The 20,338-nt window shown below is 46.6% G+C and overlaps 1 protein-coding gene across 1 annotated transcript; it reads right to left on the reverse strand.

Moving 5' to 3' along the window:
* Positions 1-570: 570 nt before the first annotated feature.
* Positions 571-15,038, reverse strand: LOC135814103 (oxysterol-binding protein-related protein 9-like). The gene is made up of 22 exons (XM_065327165.1): positions 14,823-15,038; positions 14,175-14,225; positions 13,485-13,566; positions 13,217-13,290; positions 11,236-11,692; positions 10,682-10,859; positions 9,962-9,987; positions 9,581-9,631; positions 9,358-9,434; positions 8,907-8,992; positions 8,449-8,530; positions 8,026-8,130; positions 6,525-6,609; positions 5,902-6,012; positions 4,928-4,991; positions 4,610-4,706; positions 4,182-4,225; positions 3,659-3,740; positions 3,356-3,444; positions 2,846-2,915; positions 2,294-2,359; positions 571-1,912 (listed from the first exon to the last, which is right to left on the reverse strand). Exons 1-22 carry the CDS (start codon positions 14,931-14,933, stop codon positions 1,838-1,840), a joined length of 2,163 nt encoding a protein of 720 aa, XP_065183237.1. The 5' UTR covers positions 14,934-15,038; the 3' UTR covers positions 571-1,837.
* Positions 15,039-20,338: the final 5,300 nt, after the last annotated feature.

Consider the following 20,338-nt stretch of genomic DNA (forward strand, 5'->3'; position numbering starts at 1 on the left):
TGATGACAGTCATGATCCTAAATAACAGTTTTTCAGGTATTTTAACACGCAATACTCCCTCCTGATCCTCACCAACACACTACAGCCAACTACAGGTAAAGCCTCCTACATGTATTAAAGGTTCACATTCACTACAGACAGCATAATTATGTACCAGTATGTCTGTTAAAGTCACCGTCGCACACGAATACACTTACATAATTATTATCAAGAATTCATAACCGATTAGGAACTCTTGATATTATGTGTAATCTGACGGCGACAAAAACAGCAGCAACAGCAACAACACCACAAGCAACACCAACAACAACGGTGTAACTCATTCCACTATGGATAGCTTTGAAACAACACACTGGCACATCAGTTGCAGCGTGCAGGGTTGCATAAACCCCCTTGCCATAACCCCACTACAATCTTGCTAGTGCATCACACACATGCATGCATGCACGTACAAGTGCACGCACACACACGCACCACACACACGCACCACACACACACACGCACGCACACACACACACACACACACACACACACACACACACACACACACACACACACACACACAGAGTATTAAAAAAGCACACGGTGTTACTGTACACACAAGAAAACATATGCTTCAGCCTTCAAGTACATCATGAGAACAGATGGTTCACCCTAGTCTGTTCACAATAATGAATACAAAAAAGGCCTAGGTGAGAGAGACAGAATTTCATGTCAATGTAAAATCTAATAACATCTCCAACAGAATATGATTCAACTGTGCTTGGTCAGCCGAGCTCCTCGATAACATGAAGACAGAAAGCCGAACGGTTACCGTGAAATCAGAAATTAGGCGGCAAGTTAGTTGGGGAGCGCAGCCGCCAGCCTGGACGGCAGAAAATGCAGCACGTTCGAAGTGCAGCTGCTGAATGTAAAGAAAGAAGTTAAAAAAATATACACAGTAACACTATACAGAGTTCTACCAGGCAATTGCGCTCACTAGCAGGTAAATTGAAAAGAGCAGTGCGACTAAGAAATTGATGCTTCAGTTTAGGAACGGGCCGTGCAGACCGGATAAAAAAAAGAGGGAAAATAAGAATGAGATACAGAGCAAGGAAAGCTCACAGGGTTCGAGCCATTGTCCAAGCAGGTAAATATGAAGGTCGGTAGGTTGCGCACGGGGCACAAAACACGACACAAACATTACACGGAAAATCTCACGCTAATACAATGTACACACTGAGCCTAAAACTAATAAAAACACACACACGCAAGCACGCACACACACACACACACACACACACACACACACACACACACACACACACACATACAGCTGTGGATGCGCCACTTTTTCGGGCGCAGGCAAAGTTGCAGATCACTGGAAAGGAACCGACAGCAGTATCCTCTCTCCGTTGCACAATGGGCCATGGCAGAAGGGCAGCGCTCATGAGTTACATGATGGGACATTCGCCAACACACACCACCCGTGGAGGCGCAATTATTATTAGTAAGAATAAAAAATATGGGTGATCTGCTAGCAGAGGCCAGCGGTTTAAGAAAGGTTTTATGGTATTGGCCGGCCAACTGTTCATACTCATATGCTATGTAGATAAAACTTGGAGAATCCTATAACTAGTTAGGTACGACATGACCATACAGTGTCTGGACATCGATGAAGCTGTCATGAGCATGTACAAAGGGAAAGAGAAACTCTTGGAGAAATGCCGGTGAGGAGGAGGCTGCCACAAGGCTTGTAGATTGCAGCGAGTGCCGAAGACACCCACCATAAAAAATAAAAAAATAAAGAAGCAAACCCGCCCCAACTTGCAAATTGCCGCTACAAGGTACAAGTCGGCTACGGGTTTTCACTGAGCCGTTGGTCGACCGGTGTGTTGTAGTCATACGCACCGTTACCGATGGAATGGAACAACTGCAGATAACAAGAAAGGCAATGAAGTAATCAGCACAACGGCCCACAGGAATAGTTCTTGATTACAAGTTGAACACCACTGATAGGCAGTTTCCTCCAGCAGAAATAAAATATTTATTCCCATAGCTATGCAGGAGACGATACGATAAGCCAGGGTCCACAGCGCTTTCTTATGTGTAGTGTGTGTGTGTATGTGTGTGTGTGTGTGTGTGTGTGTGTGTGTGTGTGTGTGTAGTGTGTGCGTGTGTGTGTGGTCCGCTGTCATGAGTGAATCAACAAACTTACAAGTCATCACTGCGGTAAAGAAGAGAACTGCACACTACCCCCCCCCCCCCCCCCACACACACACCCACCCACAGAGTAAGAGCAGCCGCTACATACTTTGTGAACCCACTCCACGCCTTGTTCTTTCCTCTCCTTGGCTTCCCGGCGCTGCCTCTCCTCCAGCTGAGAACAGAATAAAATAACCAAATAAGGGAGCCACAACGAGAGCCACCGTAAGTCAAGCATCAGTAGAACACTTTCACAGACATTCCAAAGCGAGAAGATAGCCATGCTGAAGTTTCACAACCACAGCGAATTGAACATGAAAACAAGAAAACGGTCAGAACCCCCGCCCACATGACAGACAAACACGCATGCACGCACCCACACAAACATACGAACATACACACACCACAGACACAAGAACACCCACACGAACACCCACACACACACCCACACACACACCCACACACACACATACGAACACATACAAACACACACACACATACACGCATGCACACACATACACACATGCGCTCACCCACCCACCCACACACACACCTGTCCTGTCCTGTACACACACTGACACACCACCACCATCATCACCAGCAGCAGCAGCAGCACAATCTGGTATTCACACATCTACTGGTATAATGCACATCACAATACCTTAGCCTTGAACTCTGTAGCTGCTTCAATATTATCTGTGAGGAGATTCTGCGTGACATTATCCCACAACCTGCAGACAGTACAAGACAAACACCAACTTAACTTCCTTTCTATTTCAAAATATAGTGCAAAGAGTAGCAAATCCTGACCACAACACACAGGAGTTTTGCACAGAGAGAACACGCCATCCTTGAAGGCTGAAGTAAACCTATCCCAGCTCCAGGATGAGGCAAACTATTAGCGGTACTTCAGAAGTAGTCTGCCTTTATCTCATTGTGTATCCTCTCAATACATATATGGCATGGAACAATAACGTTTTTAAAGATTTGATCAACGGTCAATGAAATCGAGACGTATGCCTCGAGTTCGGGACCACAATTTGCCGTGCAAATGCGGCACACGCATACCGGGTTGGAGTGTGCTGGGCGCTGAACCCGAGACCGCGTCCGGATTTCATTGACCAGCTGAAGCTACGTGAACATGTAGTGGCGCGCGCAACAGAGACCTTACCGTCTGGACTCGAACTCATCCTGGTCTTCCAACGGTCTAACTAGCTTCTTGATGATGTCCATCCTCTTCGTGTCCACAAACACACCAGACTATAAAAGCAAAACAAAAACAAAGCAAAGTCCATGTCAGGGATGCCTAGAACTGTCAACGAGTAGGATGTGAGTCAGTATCCCAATTCTCTGTACTGTAACTGCTACAACCTTCCAAGCACAACATCGGAAAGTAGGCCGGTGGCAGTGGTACATGTATGTTGATCTAAAAGCACATGTTTCCTTCAATCAATGTACTAGTAAGTAGCATTACCTCTCCTGATGGTGTCTTGTAGTCAATAGTGGCATTCCAGAGACCTTCCAGTGTCATGAAAGGCTTCTTGTTCGATACATGGCTGAATGCAATAACAACAACAGCAGCGGCAGCAACATACATGTATAAATGCGGGGTAGAATAGTAATCCAGTGCCTTGGAAGTACTGTATATACATTAGCACATAATAGTCCTAGCACCTGACACAGAGATGCCAGTAAATTACATACAATACAGTAAAAACATATAATAGCACACACAAAATCATGCACGCACGCACGCATACACACACATACACACACAAACACACACACACTTTCACACACCTACACACACAGCGTTGAGAGCCAACAACACCGTGACATACTGGCCAGTAACAGACAAGAACAAAATCACACGTCTGTAAGTCTGTAAGGAAAGTGTATACTCGACACCATGGCAAACACAAGTAAAATACATTACGTAGTGCAGATCATAAGCACCGATCAACAATAGTCCATAGCAGTCAGCCAGCTGAACTTACCTCAGTTCAGCAGTCAGTCGGTCTCGCTTGCCACCATAGAATGGCTACAGTACAGGTAAGAAGATCACAGAACAAAAATGCATCTCTCCCTCTCCACGGAATACATTAGCAGTAGAGTGCATGCCAGTGAGATTCAAAGGCTAAATAATATCAAAAGCATGCGGCCAAGACAGCAACGTGCAAGCTCCACCTTACAGTAAACACAAACTAGTCCTGGACAATCAAGTACTGGGGAAAGTCTATCAGTAGAGTGCAATCTCACAGCAAAGCTCCGCCGCAATAACACACCAAGAAACTGTTACACTAACAGGGAGATAGTAGCAGTGGACAGCACAGATGTAGACCAGTATGGCAGAGCAGAGACTAGTGAACAGCACACATGTAGACCAGTATGGCAGAGCAGAGACTAGTCAGTGGTTGCTGCTGACCTTGCAGTGGAAATCAATAGCAGCAGAGTATCCTGTGGTAGGGCATTCAATAGTACAGCGTCCACCCATCTCCATCCATGGCGTTGTCAAGATAGACCTGCATCCAGCACATCCAGTACACAGACAATAAGCATAGCTAAACTCACACTCACATGCAACACCACCAGGCACCAATACAGAACAGATACATGCAATACAACTACACAAATGGATGCACACACGCACACATACACGCACACCGACACACACACACACACACACACACACACACACACACACACACACACACACACACACACACACACACACACACATTACCTGGCATAGGCAGATGGAAACGTGATAATATACTCTTCGTCTAGTCGATGGAGACGCAGATGAGCTGTACACACAACACATTCGCACAGGTAAAGCATAGCCGAGCATGGCATACTTTCCAAACCTGTTTCCACAGATGTACAGTCAACCTTGCGAATAATGACCCTCGATCGTGCATGAAAACAGTGTCGTTATTCTCGAGTTGTTGTTAGTATACTTGAGGTTGTTATTCATGAGGATGACAGTGCTTCAAAGCAAACAGTATACACTCGATTCCCGCTATAACCAACACCAATTTGCAGGATATTTACTAATAATTACTGTAGAGGCAGAAAATTTCGTCCAACTCCAAAGAAAAGGAGTTCGTCCGGTTGAAAATTTCGTCCATGGATCATAAGAGTGTATAGAAAAGCTGGGCAAATCGACATTAGTCCTACATTTAATTTAGTCCGAAAGCTCCTTGGACGAAAAAGACGAAATTAAATTCCAGACGAATATTTCTGCTTATACAGTAGTTCTTTATAGCCGAAATGCACTCACACCATACAATCAGCAAGTCACATCCGACACGAGGCCCATGACTGCATGAGTACAAGCTCGCGTGATGAATCTTCCATGGTCATGTGTATGGGGTCTTTCCTGTCATACAGTAATCTGAGTATGCACTTGTACTCATGTGACTGTCTGTGTGTGCGCACGCGCGTCCGTGCATGTTTGGGTGCGTCACTCGCTACCTTTCGTAGTTGGAGCACTCTGGCGCTAGAGCGACAAGCTATCTTTAAATGTTTGTGGTGCCACCTCCGCGCCAAACAGCTAGCTGTCTACAGCATTGTGTGTTTGTACATGTACATGTATGTGCACATGTGCGTGTGTGTGTGTGTGTGTGTGTGTGTGTGTGTGCGCGTGTGTGTGCGTGCGTGTGTGTGTGTGAATTGCGTGTGTGAGCATACATGTACATGCACAGGCATCCTTACCTTCTCCCACCATTTGCGCACACACTGCCAAACCAAGAAACTTGGACTTGGTCCAGATATGGCCCGTGACAGAAACCTTCTTGGATGCCAGCTCAGCATAGAATGCAGCCACTAGCATGACACACAGCAGGAAGAAAGAAGAGTGTAATTACAGAATGTGAGAATACAGGTGAGGTATGTGCGGGCCTGATTTGAATCTGGCTTTGGAAAATTTATATTTCATTGCTATCAGGTTCGGCCTCATTTTCTCTGTGCTGCGCTGATGAGTCCACAAAGGACGAAACAGCATGCTGTCCGCAGATTGAATGTGAGAATACATGCAGCTCAATCTTGACTGACCCAAGGCTGAACTCACCATTAACCCGAATTCCAGTCAGGGCCGTAGCACCGGGATTTCAGGTGGCCCGGCCAAGAGGGATACTTGACTGGAAGTTAACACTACAATGTATTGACGAAAAACCCGTTTTGAACAAAGTTGGTGGGTCAGCTGTTTTGAAATAAGGTCCGGCCAGGGCCTGACCGGGCGGACTAGCTGCTACGTCCTGTACCTACAGCATCGCCATACCAGTATAGTAACAGAGAACTCCATGAACAAATCAAGTATTGTACGTTGGCGGACTGACCTGGTGGATGGTGGGACACTTGCTCGGCAATGAATCCTACGGTATTGTCTGTTGCCCATGGTACTGGCCCAGTGCTGACAATGGACTGCATCACACACACACACACACACACACACACACACACACACACACACGCACACACGCACACACGCACACACGGCAGCAATAGGAAACACATACACACACCCACATACACACACGCACACACAAACATTATCATGACACCCTGTTGCAGTCGTATGATGGAGATGTGCTTCAAGAAGAAATTTGCAAATACTTGAAGTAAGTGAAGCTGGAAATACACAGTACATGTAGGACTTCTATCAGAGCAAACAGTCACAGCCCACGGCTGTTCGCGCACGGACATCTAACAATATGGAGTCGTTCGGTGCGATTTACGTAACGCGGTACAAACCTCATGAATACGATGGGAGTTTGCGTTTTGGGATGAAACTCATGTCACTCTCCGTGTGGTTCCACGATTTCGCAAGTCAAACCAGGATTTATTATTTGAAAGCGCTCGAGCGAGATACTCAATATCCAGACAATTTGAGAGAGAAGGAAGGTAAAAGGAACTCCTGCCGTGGTCAACCAGCATCCTGACCTTTTCGAACCTCTCCAAGCTGTCCGTGGTAGTCTGGATATTGACGCACGCACTGATTTTCAGCTTCTCCTCGCCGGGATCACGGGTGCAACTTTCAAATTTGCCGATATGCACTCGAACAAACGCACAATTGGATCTACATCACAATTTCGGGGCTATCTGTGTGCTTGCTGCCTTTTTCAGCAATACCCCACATGTCTACTGGGCAGTTTCCACCAGGCCTCGGCCTCCTGGACTCAACAGCGACTCCAGCGCCATGCCATCTGTCCCCTAAATCGCATGAAAAGGTAGCTCAGCATCGAACGCACGGGACCTGAAGTTTGTGCACGGGACGTGATAAAACTTGGTGAAGATAGCCAGAAGATAGTCCTCTACCTGGGAAAACTGAAAGCTAGACTGGGAAAACTCCTGAAAGGGCTTCTTGACGCAGGCATGTCAACGGTGAATCAAGGAACGAGCGAGAAAGAAGGCTTGACTTGTGCAACGCGGAACAAACTGTTCCTGAGACGAAGTTGGCCATGTGAGGTACCAGCGGAAAGCTAGTTTCAAGAGGAACACGGAATACCTGTTTTCCGGGTAAACCTGGCCTGGTAGCTTTCTAAATCGAGCGAAAACCACAGCGAAATCGGTTGCTGAGAATTTGAAAATTCAAATTTCCTTGCCGATCCAGCCCAATCGAGACTTTTGGCTGCCATCTTGTTAAATGTCCAAATTTCGCGAAAAAAAACAGCCGTGCAAGCCACTGACCAAAAAAACAATATTCAATCAGAGCCAGAGTTGAATCCATCGATGTAAAGTCTGACACCCCCCCCCCCCCCACACACACACACAGTAGACACGCACACAATAATTATATTATGAAGAGAGATGATAGCCACTCTCTGTCATTGTGCTTACCGGTGGTACATCGTTAGCGCACGGCTCGGTCCTGCCGCTGACGTCCCACATGCACTGAAAGGTCTCTCCGAGGATGGGATTATACGGCTTCTTCACAAGGGAGCTCTAAACATAAAAATGCAAGAGACGGGAGGTTGTTTTTGCAGCAACTTCAAGTTTTACGCACTGAACGATTATCAGACAGGATGTACGCTGGTGCATTGAGCACTCTTTTGAGCTGGCCTGGCTGGCTCTAATTGAGAGCTCTATACAGCAAGTGACAAGAGAATCTCGCAAGTATAACATACACACAACATGTACTTCAAGTTGTTGCTAAGCAGACTACAGGAGCGCTTGAAGTACATAGAGTACTACTACATGTATGCTTCATATTGATAAAACTGTGAGTGAGGAGTGGCAATACGTAACCGGCTATTAACGTACCTGTCTTCCAGCATGGAAGGCCGACACATACCAGCGGACGGTTTCCACAAATCTCTTCTGAGCATCTTCATAATCCGGAATGCTGAACGAATATTGACCACAAAAAAACGCACACACAGAAAGCACAGTGAGAAGACAAACACACAACGCTGAACGAAGACAGAGGGAAACGACTGATGAAAGTGCAGCGAACTTTGCAAGGGCAACTGTCACGCAGCCGTGGGCACCATAACATGATGGAACACTCCCCGCTGTTCTAAACCCCTCACAGGATGAGCTAAAGGAATGGACTGAGAGAAAGCCAACCACCCCACCTCAATGCCCATGAAAAAAACACACACAGTGGCACTTTCAAACCAGGCCATAGAAGTGTAGTTGTCTTGCCACTTGTTCAAGGACGTATTTACACAGCTTCTTTCATCAGCAGAAGAAACACATCACAACCGAGTATGCCTTACCTGGCAAAGAGGTCGGCATGTGCGAAGAAATCTGCATACATCTCCAACATGGATCGCTTCTCCAGGATGAACGTTGGGAGCACGACCTACAAGCGCGGGAGAGTGCAGAAGAAAAGCAAGGATGAAGCCATCAATGGGCACTCACGATTCACGAAGCAAGTGATGAAACATAATCTCACTCAGATACATGCACCGGCTGTATAGCAAGGTAGTTTGACCTAGCACTATACACAGATGCTCACCGACACACATACGCACATACACATACACACACATTCACGCACACACATGCACATACACATATGTACGTACACATATGCACGTACACACACACACACACCACACACACGCACGCACACACACACACACACACACACACACACACACACCAGAGTATAACGCAAACACCAAAGCTTCTATAAATAGACAACAGGACAGTGCACCGGCATACCTTGGTCAGGTCCATTCCAATGCGAACCTGCGAGAGCAAATGCGTGATGATGCTCTTGTTAGATTCCATGCCAGCCTCTGTATAGGTAACAGATGGAAAAACATATGGGCTGCAACATTTACATTCGAAGACACACTTGGCCGGTGGCACGCATGCATGTATACCGGTAATTAAAGTGCAGATACAATCCCCCTGCCACTGACAAAAAATCTGGCAACCGTACCAAGATTATCTTTCTCCGTCCGAATGACATCTGGCAGCAGCCGAATACCACCTGAAGCAACACAACCCGACAAAGAACAGAAGAAACACATTCCCACAAAAGAACAATACGACAAAGAACAACACCAGCTTTCTCTCACAGTACAACAAGAAGACAAAGAGCAGAAATAAAACTTCCCCAAATGATTAGAAACCATCTCAAATGAGTCCCTGTCAAAGAGATTGAACCTCTTTCGGACTCCCCGTGGAATAGTGCAAAGGAGAGCATGGGTATATTCCTAGAACAGCATACAGTGGTAATGCACAACATACAGTACTGCTCATGCCACAGTCAAGTCTGAAGCTGGTCTTTACCAGCTAACATCTTGTGTCACTCACTTACCGCCAGCAATGTATACGTCTGGACTGCTGTAGCGTGAAACATACAGACACACAAAGACACACACACCACACACACACACATGCGCGCACACAGACGTGCGCACACACACACATACACACACCACACATTGAGCAGGTTACAAACAGAAACTTCCAGCTCCAACAGAGAACAGTACTTATGGCGTACTTTGATGAACGTTCACTGCTGCTTGACTTTCTGGACAAAACCATGGGTGTGTGTGGGTGTACTGCATGTCTACATGCACACAGATCAGCTTGCTCGCTGCGCATAGACAAGCGACTGCTGTCTTCATAGGGACTGTGTCAGCTTGCCCCATAACATCAGTACGATTGTAATCTGTGAAAGTGAGATGGATATGAACGTTGTACATGTGCTAGTCTATACACATAGCAGTCACCTCATGTTTACGGATAACATCACACATGTACGATGTACATCAGGTATGACTCATACAATACCATGTAGTATGTACTATGTACTATGTACTAGTAGTCTAGTACAGGCCCCTGTATGGAATGATCCATGCACACACATAGTCAGTACACGGGCAGCAGTGCAGCACCGACGATGATATCTGACACATGTCTCCAATCACCAGTCAAGAAACACACACACACACAAGCACATACACAAGCACACCCAACACCCACACCCACACACACACATGATAGCTTCGCTCAGTTCACTCTCAGAACTGACCTGAAGCTGCCCTGTAAAGGCTGTTCCTCCGCTGCAGCCGCTGGCGCTTCGGGTTTGCTCTCAGGCTCTTCATCGGACATATCCTCAGCGTCAAAGAACTCATCGTCACTGTCGCTCTCACTATCATCATCTAGTGTTTGCTCCTGGCTATCAGCTGCCCTGCCAGACTCAGGTGAATCTATGTACACACACACACACGCACGCACGCACGCACGCACACGCACACACACACACACACACACACACACACACACAAGAAAGGTTCCTGAAAGGTGATTGCTAATGAATTCACAAGATGCCAAAGTGATGGTCCACACGTGTAGCTATTAGACCAGACTAAGAGTAACAATGACAAGCTGCAGCAGATAAGGTTGGTCACGTAAAGAGAGAGAGAGAGAGAGAGAGAGAGAGAGAGAGAGAGAGAGAGAGAGAGAGAGAGAGAGAGAGAGAGAGAGAGAGAGAGAGAGAGAGAGAGAGAGAGAGCGAGAGAGACACACACACACACACACACGTACACACACACACACACAGCTGCAGATACATACAAGCCATACCTGGAGCTTGCGCAGCTGCAACTGGTACCTCTTCGCCAGCAGTTGGAATAGTGGCAACGTCAGCAACGATAGTACTTGAACTCTCCACTGCTGTCGCTGGGCGGCACACCAGAATGTTTGCATCCTCTGTACCAGGAACGACAGGCGCAACTGGAGGATAGTTGGCCGCGTTCACCCCATTGCCGAATTCCAGGCTCTTGAGCTGTGTCTTGACTTCCTGCATCATATCCAGGCACTGTCGGATAGTGTCGACGAGTGCGCGCGATGTGTCCAGCACGCCCTTACACTCGGCGGATTCCGTAGCCGTGTTTGTGCCGGTCACCTGCATCTCCAGCTTGACAACCTGCTGATCCAGCAGTCGGTGATAACCCTCCGCCTCGCAGAACTCAGACTCCAACTTCTCTTGCCAAGGCGCTGCTGAGTTTTCCGAGACGACAGAAACACTGCTCGCTACTCCCTGGCAGGGGAATTGAAGCAGGGGAAAAAAGTGACATGTGTGAAAATATTAGCCATGCTTGTACCAAAACCAGTTATGCCGGCACAGCCACTATTTCAGGAGATCAATCTTCTCGAGTAGACCTACTACTAGTATTCAGGAATGTAACTACCATGGCTACGGGCACCAGCAGGTTGGGACCGGGCACTGCCTGTAACTAGGAATGGCCCAGAACTCACAAGTTGCAACATACATACTTAGTGCATGCAAGTACTAGTGGACACGTTGTGGTACTTTTTCATTGAAAAGCCAATTCTTATGACTCTGGGGTGAGCGAGGTGCCCGGATTTGGGGAGTTGTAGTGTAACCATGAAGGATCTACCGGTTACAAAGTAGGGGTATCAACGAGTAGTAGGGTACCCGTGCTACCCATAATTTGATCGGGCAGTAGGGTAGCAATTTGCTCCCGAGTACCCGATCAGGTAGTTGGAGTACGGTATGTTTGCAACGGTGCATGTAAACAACACGGCTACATGCTTACTGTACACTTTCTATGTCGCGCAAGTGCACACTCACAGTACAAACTGTGTCAAGAAATTATCCGATAGGGTACCCGTACTACCCGGATAAAAATACCCAGACCCGTTACCCGACCAAACCCCTACCCGTTGCAGCCCTAAAACAAAGTACGTCGCAACTGCTACACCGCCAGTTCATTGCCACAGTAGTGTTGGCGGTGGTGTATGCTTGTGCATGAAAACGGCAGATGCTGGGCTCAGCAATGACGTCGGTGCAGGCACAGTATACAATCGATTGTTGCTCAAACTGTCAACCTGCTAGCTTATAGTATCCCCGATGGATACTGGAGAATAGCCAGCAAGAATCAGTGAAGAGAGCCCGGATAGAGCAGGAAGCAGAGATCATGGCAGCCGCACCCGAGTTTGAGAAGCAGAATAGGCTGTTCTTTTTCTCTACAAAATCCACATTATCTCCAGACACTGGGGTGAAGAATGGAGTGTGGTGGTGGGGGACCGTGGGGCCCATTAAGCTCAGCTGACCAGAGGTCTCGGCTTCATAGCTCCATGAACGCACCAAAACACTCCATTATTCACACCAGTATCTGGAGATCACATGGATTTTGTAGAAAAAAAAGAAAGAAAAAACCTCTCTACTGCTGCTTTAGACAGCACCCAGCATGGAAGAGTCTTGGCAAGACAGAACAGCGGCTGCTGCAGCATGTCATGACCCACCAGTACAAGACGCGCAGGCAGCGACTATAGCAGAGTCCATCAGAAAGAGCTATGTGTGCCGTGCCAACGAGACTGCAGCCAACAATGGCAATACATGGTACTTGCATTTTCCGATTGCCAAGCCGGACAAGGCTGCAACGAAATTCCGCATTGTCTTCAATGCAGCAGCCAAGTCAGAAAGCAAGTTCTTTGTTTGCATTTTTGCTGCTAAAAATCAGTGGTCTCTTTGCGTGTTGATTCAGTGTTGATTAGTTTTGATGAATTTGTGGGCACAACTAGTGTGCAATGCACTCACCGTAGCCGATGTTGGCCTGTTGATAACAGCTTGAAGTGACTGGAGCCAACGGTCACGCTCATCTGAGTCGCGAGCTACAGGCAATGGAAAAGAGAGGGGATACGCCATGATGTATTACAGTGTGTGCTGTGCTTAGACAGGGCTTGCTAGGGCAGCAGTGGCTACAATTCAGAGAAACAACATGTTCCAGTTCTGGTAGTGCAAGGCTCTACGCCTGAAATGTCCAACTGCCATACTCTCAGAGTGGCAGCTTGCAGAGGAGGCTCACCTTCAAAGTGGTACGTCTTGTTGTCAGCAGTGCTCAGCGTGAACGTGCTGTCATCCTGGTCATTGATACCAACAATAGCATTCTGCTCCAGCAGCAAGGCAGACATGTACAAGCACGCAGGCAGGCAAGCAACGCATGTGCATAGACACATAGCAGAGGTGATGAACTCAGCTACAGATGTAAGCCAGGGCTCATGTTTTACTATTACATTGTACCTACACACAGTCATGTTCATTAGTTGAGGGTGCACAAATGTACACATACTAGTCTTTAAGCACCACATGCAAGCACACTTGATACGAAAGAATAGAGAGGTTAAGATGCACGTTATCTCTGACGTGACGCGCAATTTCACCTCAAAGCTGGCGTAAAACTCCTAATTTTTGACATGAGCTGCAGGTCACTCGCATTGTTTTCCAACGCGCGAGCCAAATAATGCGAGCTGAACTTTCGCGTCATGTCAAAAGTAACGTGCAGCTAAAGATCTCTAATAATCATGATAAAGGTCTTACAAGACCAAATGGTTGCTGAAACCAGGTGGTCTCTTGACCAGGTTTCAGCTGTACACAAATATTCATAACTGCACTATCAAGCAAGGACTTTGACTCTATACCATGCAGAACGGATCAATACACTGCGTCATGACTCGGCTGTTTCAATAAACCAATGAAAGTGTTATTGAGAACTTACGGACAGTTGCATGCAACCACGTCGAGATCCTCTGGCCATCTTTGATTTTGACTATAATTATAAAGAGAACATGAAAAAAAGTGCAGTAATGGATAGGCGTGAGTGCAGTAATGGAAATTGAAGTGCTCTCTGCACAACCGTCCACTGGTAATGACTGACAGTAATATTGAATACAGTAGTTCACAATGCCATCCTGGGCACATTGCATGCTCCACTCGTCCTGTTGTCTTCGTTTGTCGCGTTAGTTCTTTCCAAATTTTGAATTTTGTTTATCGTATCTCTCTCTCTTTCTCTGTTTCCCCCGTCCCCGGTCCACATCCTCTCTTTCCCCTGTATCATGTCCCTCGGTCTATTTTCCTCGTTCGTGGATGCTGCATGATGTAGTCTTCTGCCACCTTCTGTTATACATGTATATTACTCGTGTTTGGTCTGTTCTGTTCCTTCATTTTGTCCTTCATCGTTACTTTCCTGTTTTTGTTTTTGTTTGTTTTTTTGCTCTTTTGTGTTTTTGTTTTTGTTTTGTTCTCCCCCTCCCTCATTTTTGTACGGACACGTGGCACAGTTTGGCACAAGCGAGGTGGGCAAACCCGCCCACTACGCGGACGTGCTCATAATAATAATAATAATAAAATAATACTCTGCACTCACTGTGTAATAGGAGAGTAATCCTTGATTTGCATCCAGGACAAACCAGCGATACTGCCAGCCCTTCATGACATTGGTCCATTTGGACAAGGGTCCTTCGTTGATCAGCGCCATCCCGCTCCAATTCCCTCACAGGGAAGGCGCTATCTGCAAATATCACTCCAGAAGTCCTATCACAAACTGAACACCTTTTTGAATAAAAGAATCGATTGTCAAGAGTTGTTTTGCAAGAACTGTAATCTGTAGCTACGTAGACGTCTACGTGTCTGCTGTGTCTACTGACGTGACGTACAAGAACTGCGTGCATGCACGTAGCTAGCTAGCTAGATCTACCGCGCGTACCGTAGCATACGAGATCTACCGTACCGGGCGGCGCCACACGGCCTGCGGCGCCGCGCCGGCTTACTGATCATGAGTCATTCTGAGTGCGGATGACGTCACGTCAATCGTTGTCGTGTAAACTAACTTACTTATTCAGTCCATGCGCCAAGGGCCAAAAATCACCCGAATCTTTATGCAAAATGAAGATGACGACGCCGCTTTTTTCGACTTTTTCTGTGACCAATTTTGAGCAGAATCACCATTTTGATCGTCTTCGATTTGGCATGGAAGACTTTCATGAATGCTGTTTTAACTTGGCCTGCTGAGGGCTAGGATAGTCCCTAAACAAAATCTGGAAGCCGGAACGCCAGAGATTTTTCCGTCATGTTGCAGGAGAGCCACTTTTCTCAATTTTGCGTCCTCCAGAATTTATGATTTTTGGATGCCGAAATACTTGATGGCGTGAGAACCAAAAAAGAACTACCGGACACCGCCCAGACCTCAGGTATGTATAGTCCATTGTCCTAGGCCGCTCATAAAGCAAAAATTGTCTTGATAGTAACTTGCCCAAAAATTTGGCGAATTTTTCCTAATACCCTAGTTGCCAATGCACGAGAACCACGAAAACTAGTATGGCTGATGGATTTCTGATTTTCTTCTCGTAAACTTGAGAACAATTATCTACGATGTTACAAATATTAATAGGTGTTTTGAATGTGAACAGATACACTTCAAAAGGCTGATCGCGTTCTCAGATCAGGTGCAAACGAGGGTCAATATTGTAGTTCAGAGCGATGTCCATTGAGGCACTTCACCCGATTTCGCAGTTCATGCATGGTAGTCATGGGAATGTGTGTAGAATTAAATAAGTATGTATGTACTCTTATTTACTCCATAGACAAAGACATATTCTGGAGTCTCATGGTGTTTGGCAGGCGCAATTATTACCTTCATTGTTTCTCGGTGAATTAACTCACTCCACCATTCCACACTGCACTCTTAGCCGGCCCACGCCGCTTGCACATCACCAACACAACGGGGACATTCCTGCCCCATAAGCCAAGAAAAAAAAGGACAGCATTACAGTGAACAGACCCTGACAAGAGGACCATATCGTAATGGCCCATGCGCATACACACGCTTTTGCCGTATTTGTAACTTTTGCAGGTCGATTGGTCTCACATAGAGGTGTGCGCATGTGCTTGTAGTTGTGTTACCAGTATGAAATGTGGAAGCTGTGCATTAAACCCTGTAAAAATGGCATAATTATGGTGGTATCAGCGTGTCGTGGCCCGTGGGATTGGGTTGACCTATGAAGTACAAGTAGGGCTGAAACGATTATACCGATTACTCGGTCATTGATCAATAATTCCTCACAATCAACTTCATAATCGTTACATTATAGATTACTCGTTAGGGATGTTAAGTTCAAAACGTACTGGAAACCCCGTTTTGTGAAGTAATAGTTTGAATTAGTTTCCACCGTGAGTATGCAGTTGCCAGGGGTATGGCTTATGTTCTGAGGTTCAATTGCTTTCAGAATACATTGTAGTAGTTTACATGTATACTAGTCACGATGCTTATGACTTGGTGTGGATTTTCATTTTGTTTTTGTCCATGCAGGAGTCAGGATTATGCCGTCTACTGAATATTGTCGCATGCGTTCATAGAGCAAGCTGGCTGCTCTCCATCTTGATTATGGACCTCAAGTGTGGGCCCAACTGGTCAGAGAAATGAAGGAACAATCGTCATGGTGTACTCTCAGGCCAAGGATATGCCTTGTGAAATGGGCCATATGCAGTGACTAGAGGGATTGTCTCGTTCTTTTTCAAGCTGTTCGGTCACAGGCAATACTGTCACATCCCATGCACGGCTGAACTGGTTAAGAGTACGTGCACACTCGTGGTGTCCCTTGCCGAGGAACGTGGTCGAGCGTTTCGAACACAGCACGCTGACCATTTACAGCTCGTTTGTAGTGGGTTGTGTAAGTTTGGTCTGGTGGGATTCGTAGCCGTGTTTGAACAAGCCACTGGAGACAGATTTTCAGTGCCTCTGTCTTGGTTGAGGTTTTTCCAATCATATTCTGTGCACATATGGGTATCCAAGTGCCTATCGAGTATCATGGTCATGGTCACTGCATACAGATCCAGGTGGCTCTCGACAACAGTCTTCTGTTTGATGGCCAGGCCTGGTGATGTTGTCTTAATTTGGTCACTCTATCTTATGCCGACATTCAGTGTGTAAATGCTGGTGCTGGCTAGACTGTGAAGTATGGGGAATGACACAAGTGCTTTTCTCAAGATGCTCGTGTAGAATTCATTCCCTTTGACCGAAAGCTTGTGTTCCCGGATCCTGTTTGTAGCTGTACACAATTTCTCCGTTCTTCCAAGTTGTGGTTAACTTTCGCCTCTGACTATCCCTAACCATCATCTCATTGGTGCGTCTGTCCATGACGTGGCTGGCTGGCATCGGAGTTGGGCACCGCCCTGTCATCCACTGGCATAGTGTTAAACCTAACTGACTTGTATGTCACATACTAGCTGGAAGTTGTTTAAAGGGTTCGGTTTCAGTCTTGTTTTTATAGTAGCTTTACCATTCCTATTACTTAGCTATTTCCTTTACTCGGCCTTAGGACACTTTCTTTACCATACACTGTGTTTCTTTGGCCGTAAAAGAGGCAGTCTGCACTTGTATTGAGTTTCCTCATTGTGAAGGAGATGGAAAAGAAAGCACACATATAGCACTTCCTGCCTGTGTCTCAGCTATAAGCACTTTTAGCTGCTACCATGTGGTTGATTGAAACCAGGGTGTGCCAGATTATTGATCAAGAATGCATGCTGCAGCTCGGCTGTTTTGTTCCTTTTCTTATGTAGATCTACAGTGAAGGAATCGAAATCGCACGTAACGTGCAATGTGTTTGCAAGTGAAATAATGTAAAGTCCCCCCCCCCCCCCCCCCCCGGAATACCTGCGCTCGAATGTACTATCATGTGGTCCATGTGCATAGTCGTGATAATTAAATTGGTTCAGCGCTGTATTCCGGTGTATGTGCTCAAGTTGTTTACAGGTAGAAATTGACGGGGGGCACACCAAGTTCTTTACATTACATGTACACGTACAGTAGAGCCACGTCAAAGGGGAAGTTAAGCCTAAAATCAAAATGTTCACCAGTTGTAGTCTTCGGGGTGCTGAGTCGAATGGTCTTGGTCCGAGGAAGCTGAGACGCTCCCTTCCTTCTTTATTCCCAATCGAACTCGCGCACTTCCACCAAAACTGGGTGACTGCGCCCTACTAGATGGGGATTTGTATGCAAAATGTCACTAAAAGCGCCATTTCGTTCTTATAAAAGCACGACGGACCGTGATTGGCTCATATGTTGTAGTCTTTTGGATGCTGAGTCGACTGGTTTTGGTCCGAAAAGGCTGCGATGCAGCGTTCCTCCTTTATTCCCAATCGAACATGGCTGAACAAGTGGTCACGTGCTCGTGCGTACACCAGTCACCTGGTCACCATGCCTGCAGGCTACAACTTACAGCATGTTTGAGCGAGTTTCTGTCACTCGAGTTGAACCTTTGAGTTGAACCTTGGTGTGAAAATTGTTGCCTGCTGGCGCGGTGACCAGGTGACTGGTGTACGCACAAGCACGTGACCGCTTGTTCAGCCATGTTCGATTGGGGTATAAAGGAGGAACGCTACATCGCTGCCTTCGGACCAAAACCAGTCTACAACATATGGGCCAATCACGGTCCGTCGTGCTTTTATAAGAACGAAATGGCGCTTTTAGTGACATTTCGCATACAAATCCCCATCTAGTAGGGCGCAGTCACCCAGTTTCGGTGGAAGTGCGCGAGTTCGATTGGGAATAAAGGAGGAAGGGAGCGTCTGAGCTTCCTCGGACCAAGACCATTGGACTCAGCACCTCGAAGACTACAACTGGTGAAAATTTGATTTTAGGCTTAAAGGGGAAGTATACCCTAAAATCAAATTTTCACCAGTTGTAGTCTTCGGGGTGCTGAGTCGAATGGTCTTGGTCCGAGGACACTGAGACACTCTTTTCCTCCTTTATTCCCAATCGAACTCGCGCACTTCCACCGAAACTGGGTGCCTGCGCCCTACTAGATAGGGATTTGTATGGAACAAGTCACTAAAAACGCCGTTTTGTTCTTATAAAAGCACGGATGACCACAGTTGGTCCATATGTTGTAGTATTTTGGCCGCTGAGTCGACTGGTTTTGGTCCAGAAAGGCTGCGATGCAGCGTTTGGCCCTTATTCCCAATCGAACACGGTTGAGTAAGCGGTCACGTGGTCATGCGTACACCAGCCGCCTGGTCACCGTGCCTGGAGGCTACAATTTTCACATCAAGGTTCAACTCAAAGGTTCAAAGCAGGGAGTCGTAAGAGGCTTTTGCGACTCCCTGGTTCAAAGGTTCAACTCGAGTGACATAAACGGGCCCAAACAGGCTGTAAGTGAGCACGTGACCGCTTACTCAACCGTGTTCGATTGGGAATAAGGGCCGAACGCTGCATCGCAGCCTTTTCGGACCAAAACCAGTCGACTCAGCGGCCAAAAGACTACAGCATATGGACCAATCGCGGTCATCCGCACCTTTATAAGAACGAAACGGCGTTTTTAGTGATTTTTCCATACAAATCCCTATCTAGTAGGGCGCAGTCACCCAGTTTCGGTGGAAGTGCGCGAGTTCGATTGGGAATAAAGGAGGAAGGGAGTGTCTCAGCTTCCTCGGGCCAAGAACCATTCGACTCAGCACCCCGGAGACTACAACTGGTGAAAATTTGATTTTAGGGTATACTTCCCCTTTAAAGAACACGCAGCCTGAAATACTAATAATTAAAAGAACGCCAGAAACCAAAGCTGAGAATGGGGCATATCATTTTCTACCGTTGTATAATTCAGCTTTTGTTATACATGTACACGTGTTATAAAGTGCACACTCCAGTACAATAAGAGTCTAAGAATGTGCTAAAACTCAGAACGCACCCATATTGCTAAAACAATGACTCAACTGCAGTTCTTTGCGCACAGATCATACTAAGAGTCCATCACACATTTCCCTTGGGGTTGTGGACTCTTGGATCATATTCCCATTGACATTCACAATGACGGTTTAAGACCTTTGCACTTCACCGAGAATTGAAACCTACTTCAAGCTGTCCTGAGAGTACATTACAACTTTCAG

The sequence above is a fragment of the Sycon ciliatum genome, chromosome 4 (assembly GCF_964019385.1).
Source record: "Sycon ciliatum chromosome 4, ocSycCili1.1, whole genome shotgun sequence".
NCBI lineage: Eukaryota > Metazoa > Porifera > Calcarea > Leucosolenida > Sycettidae > Sycon > Sycon ciliatum.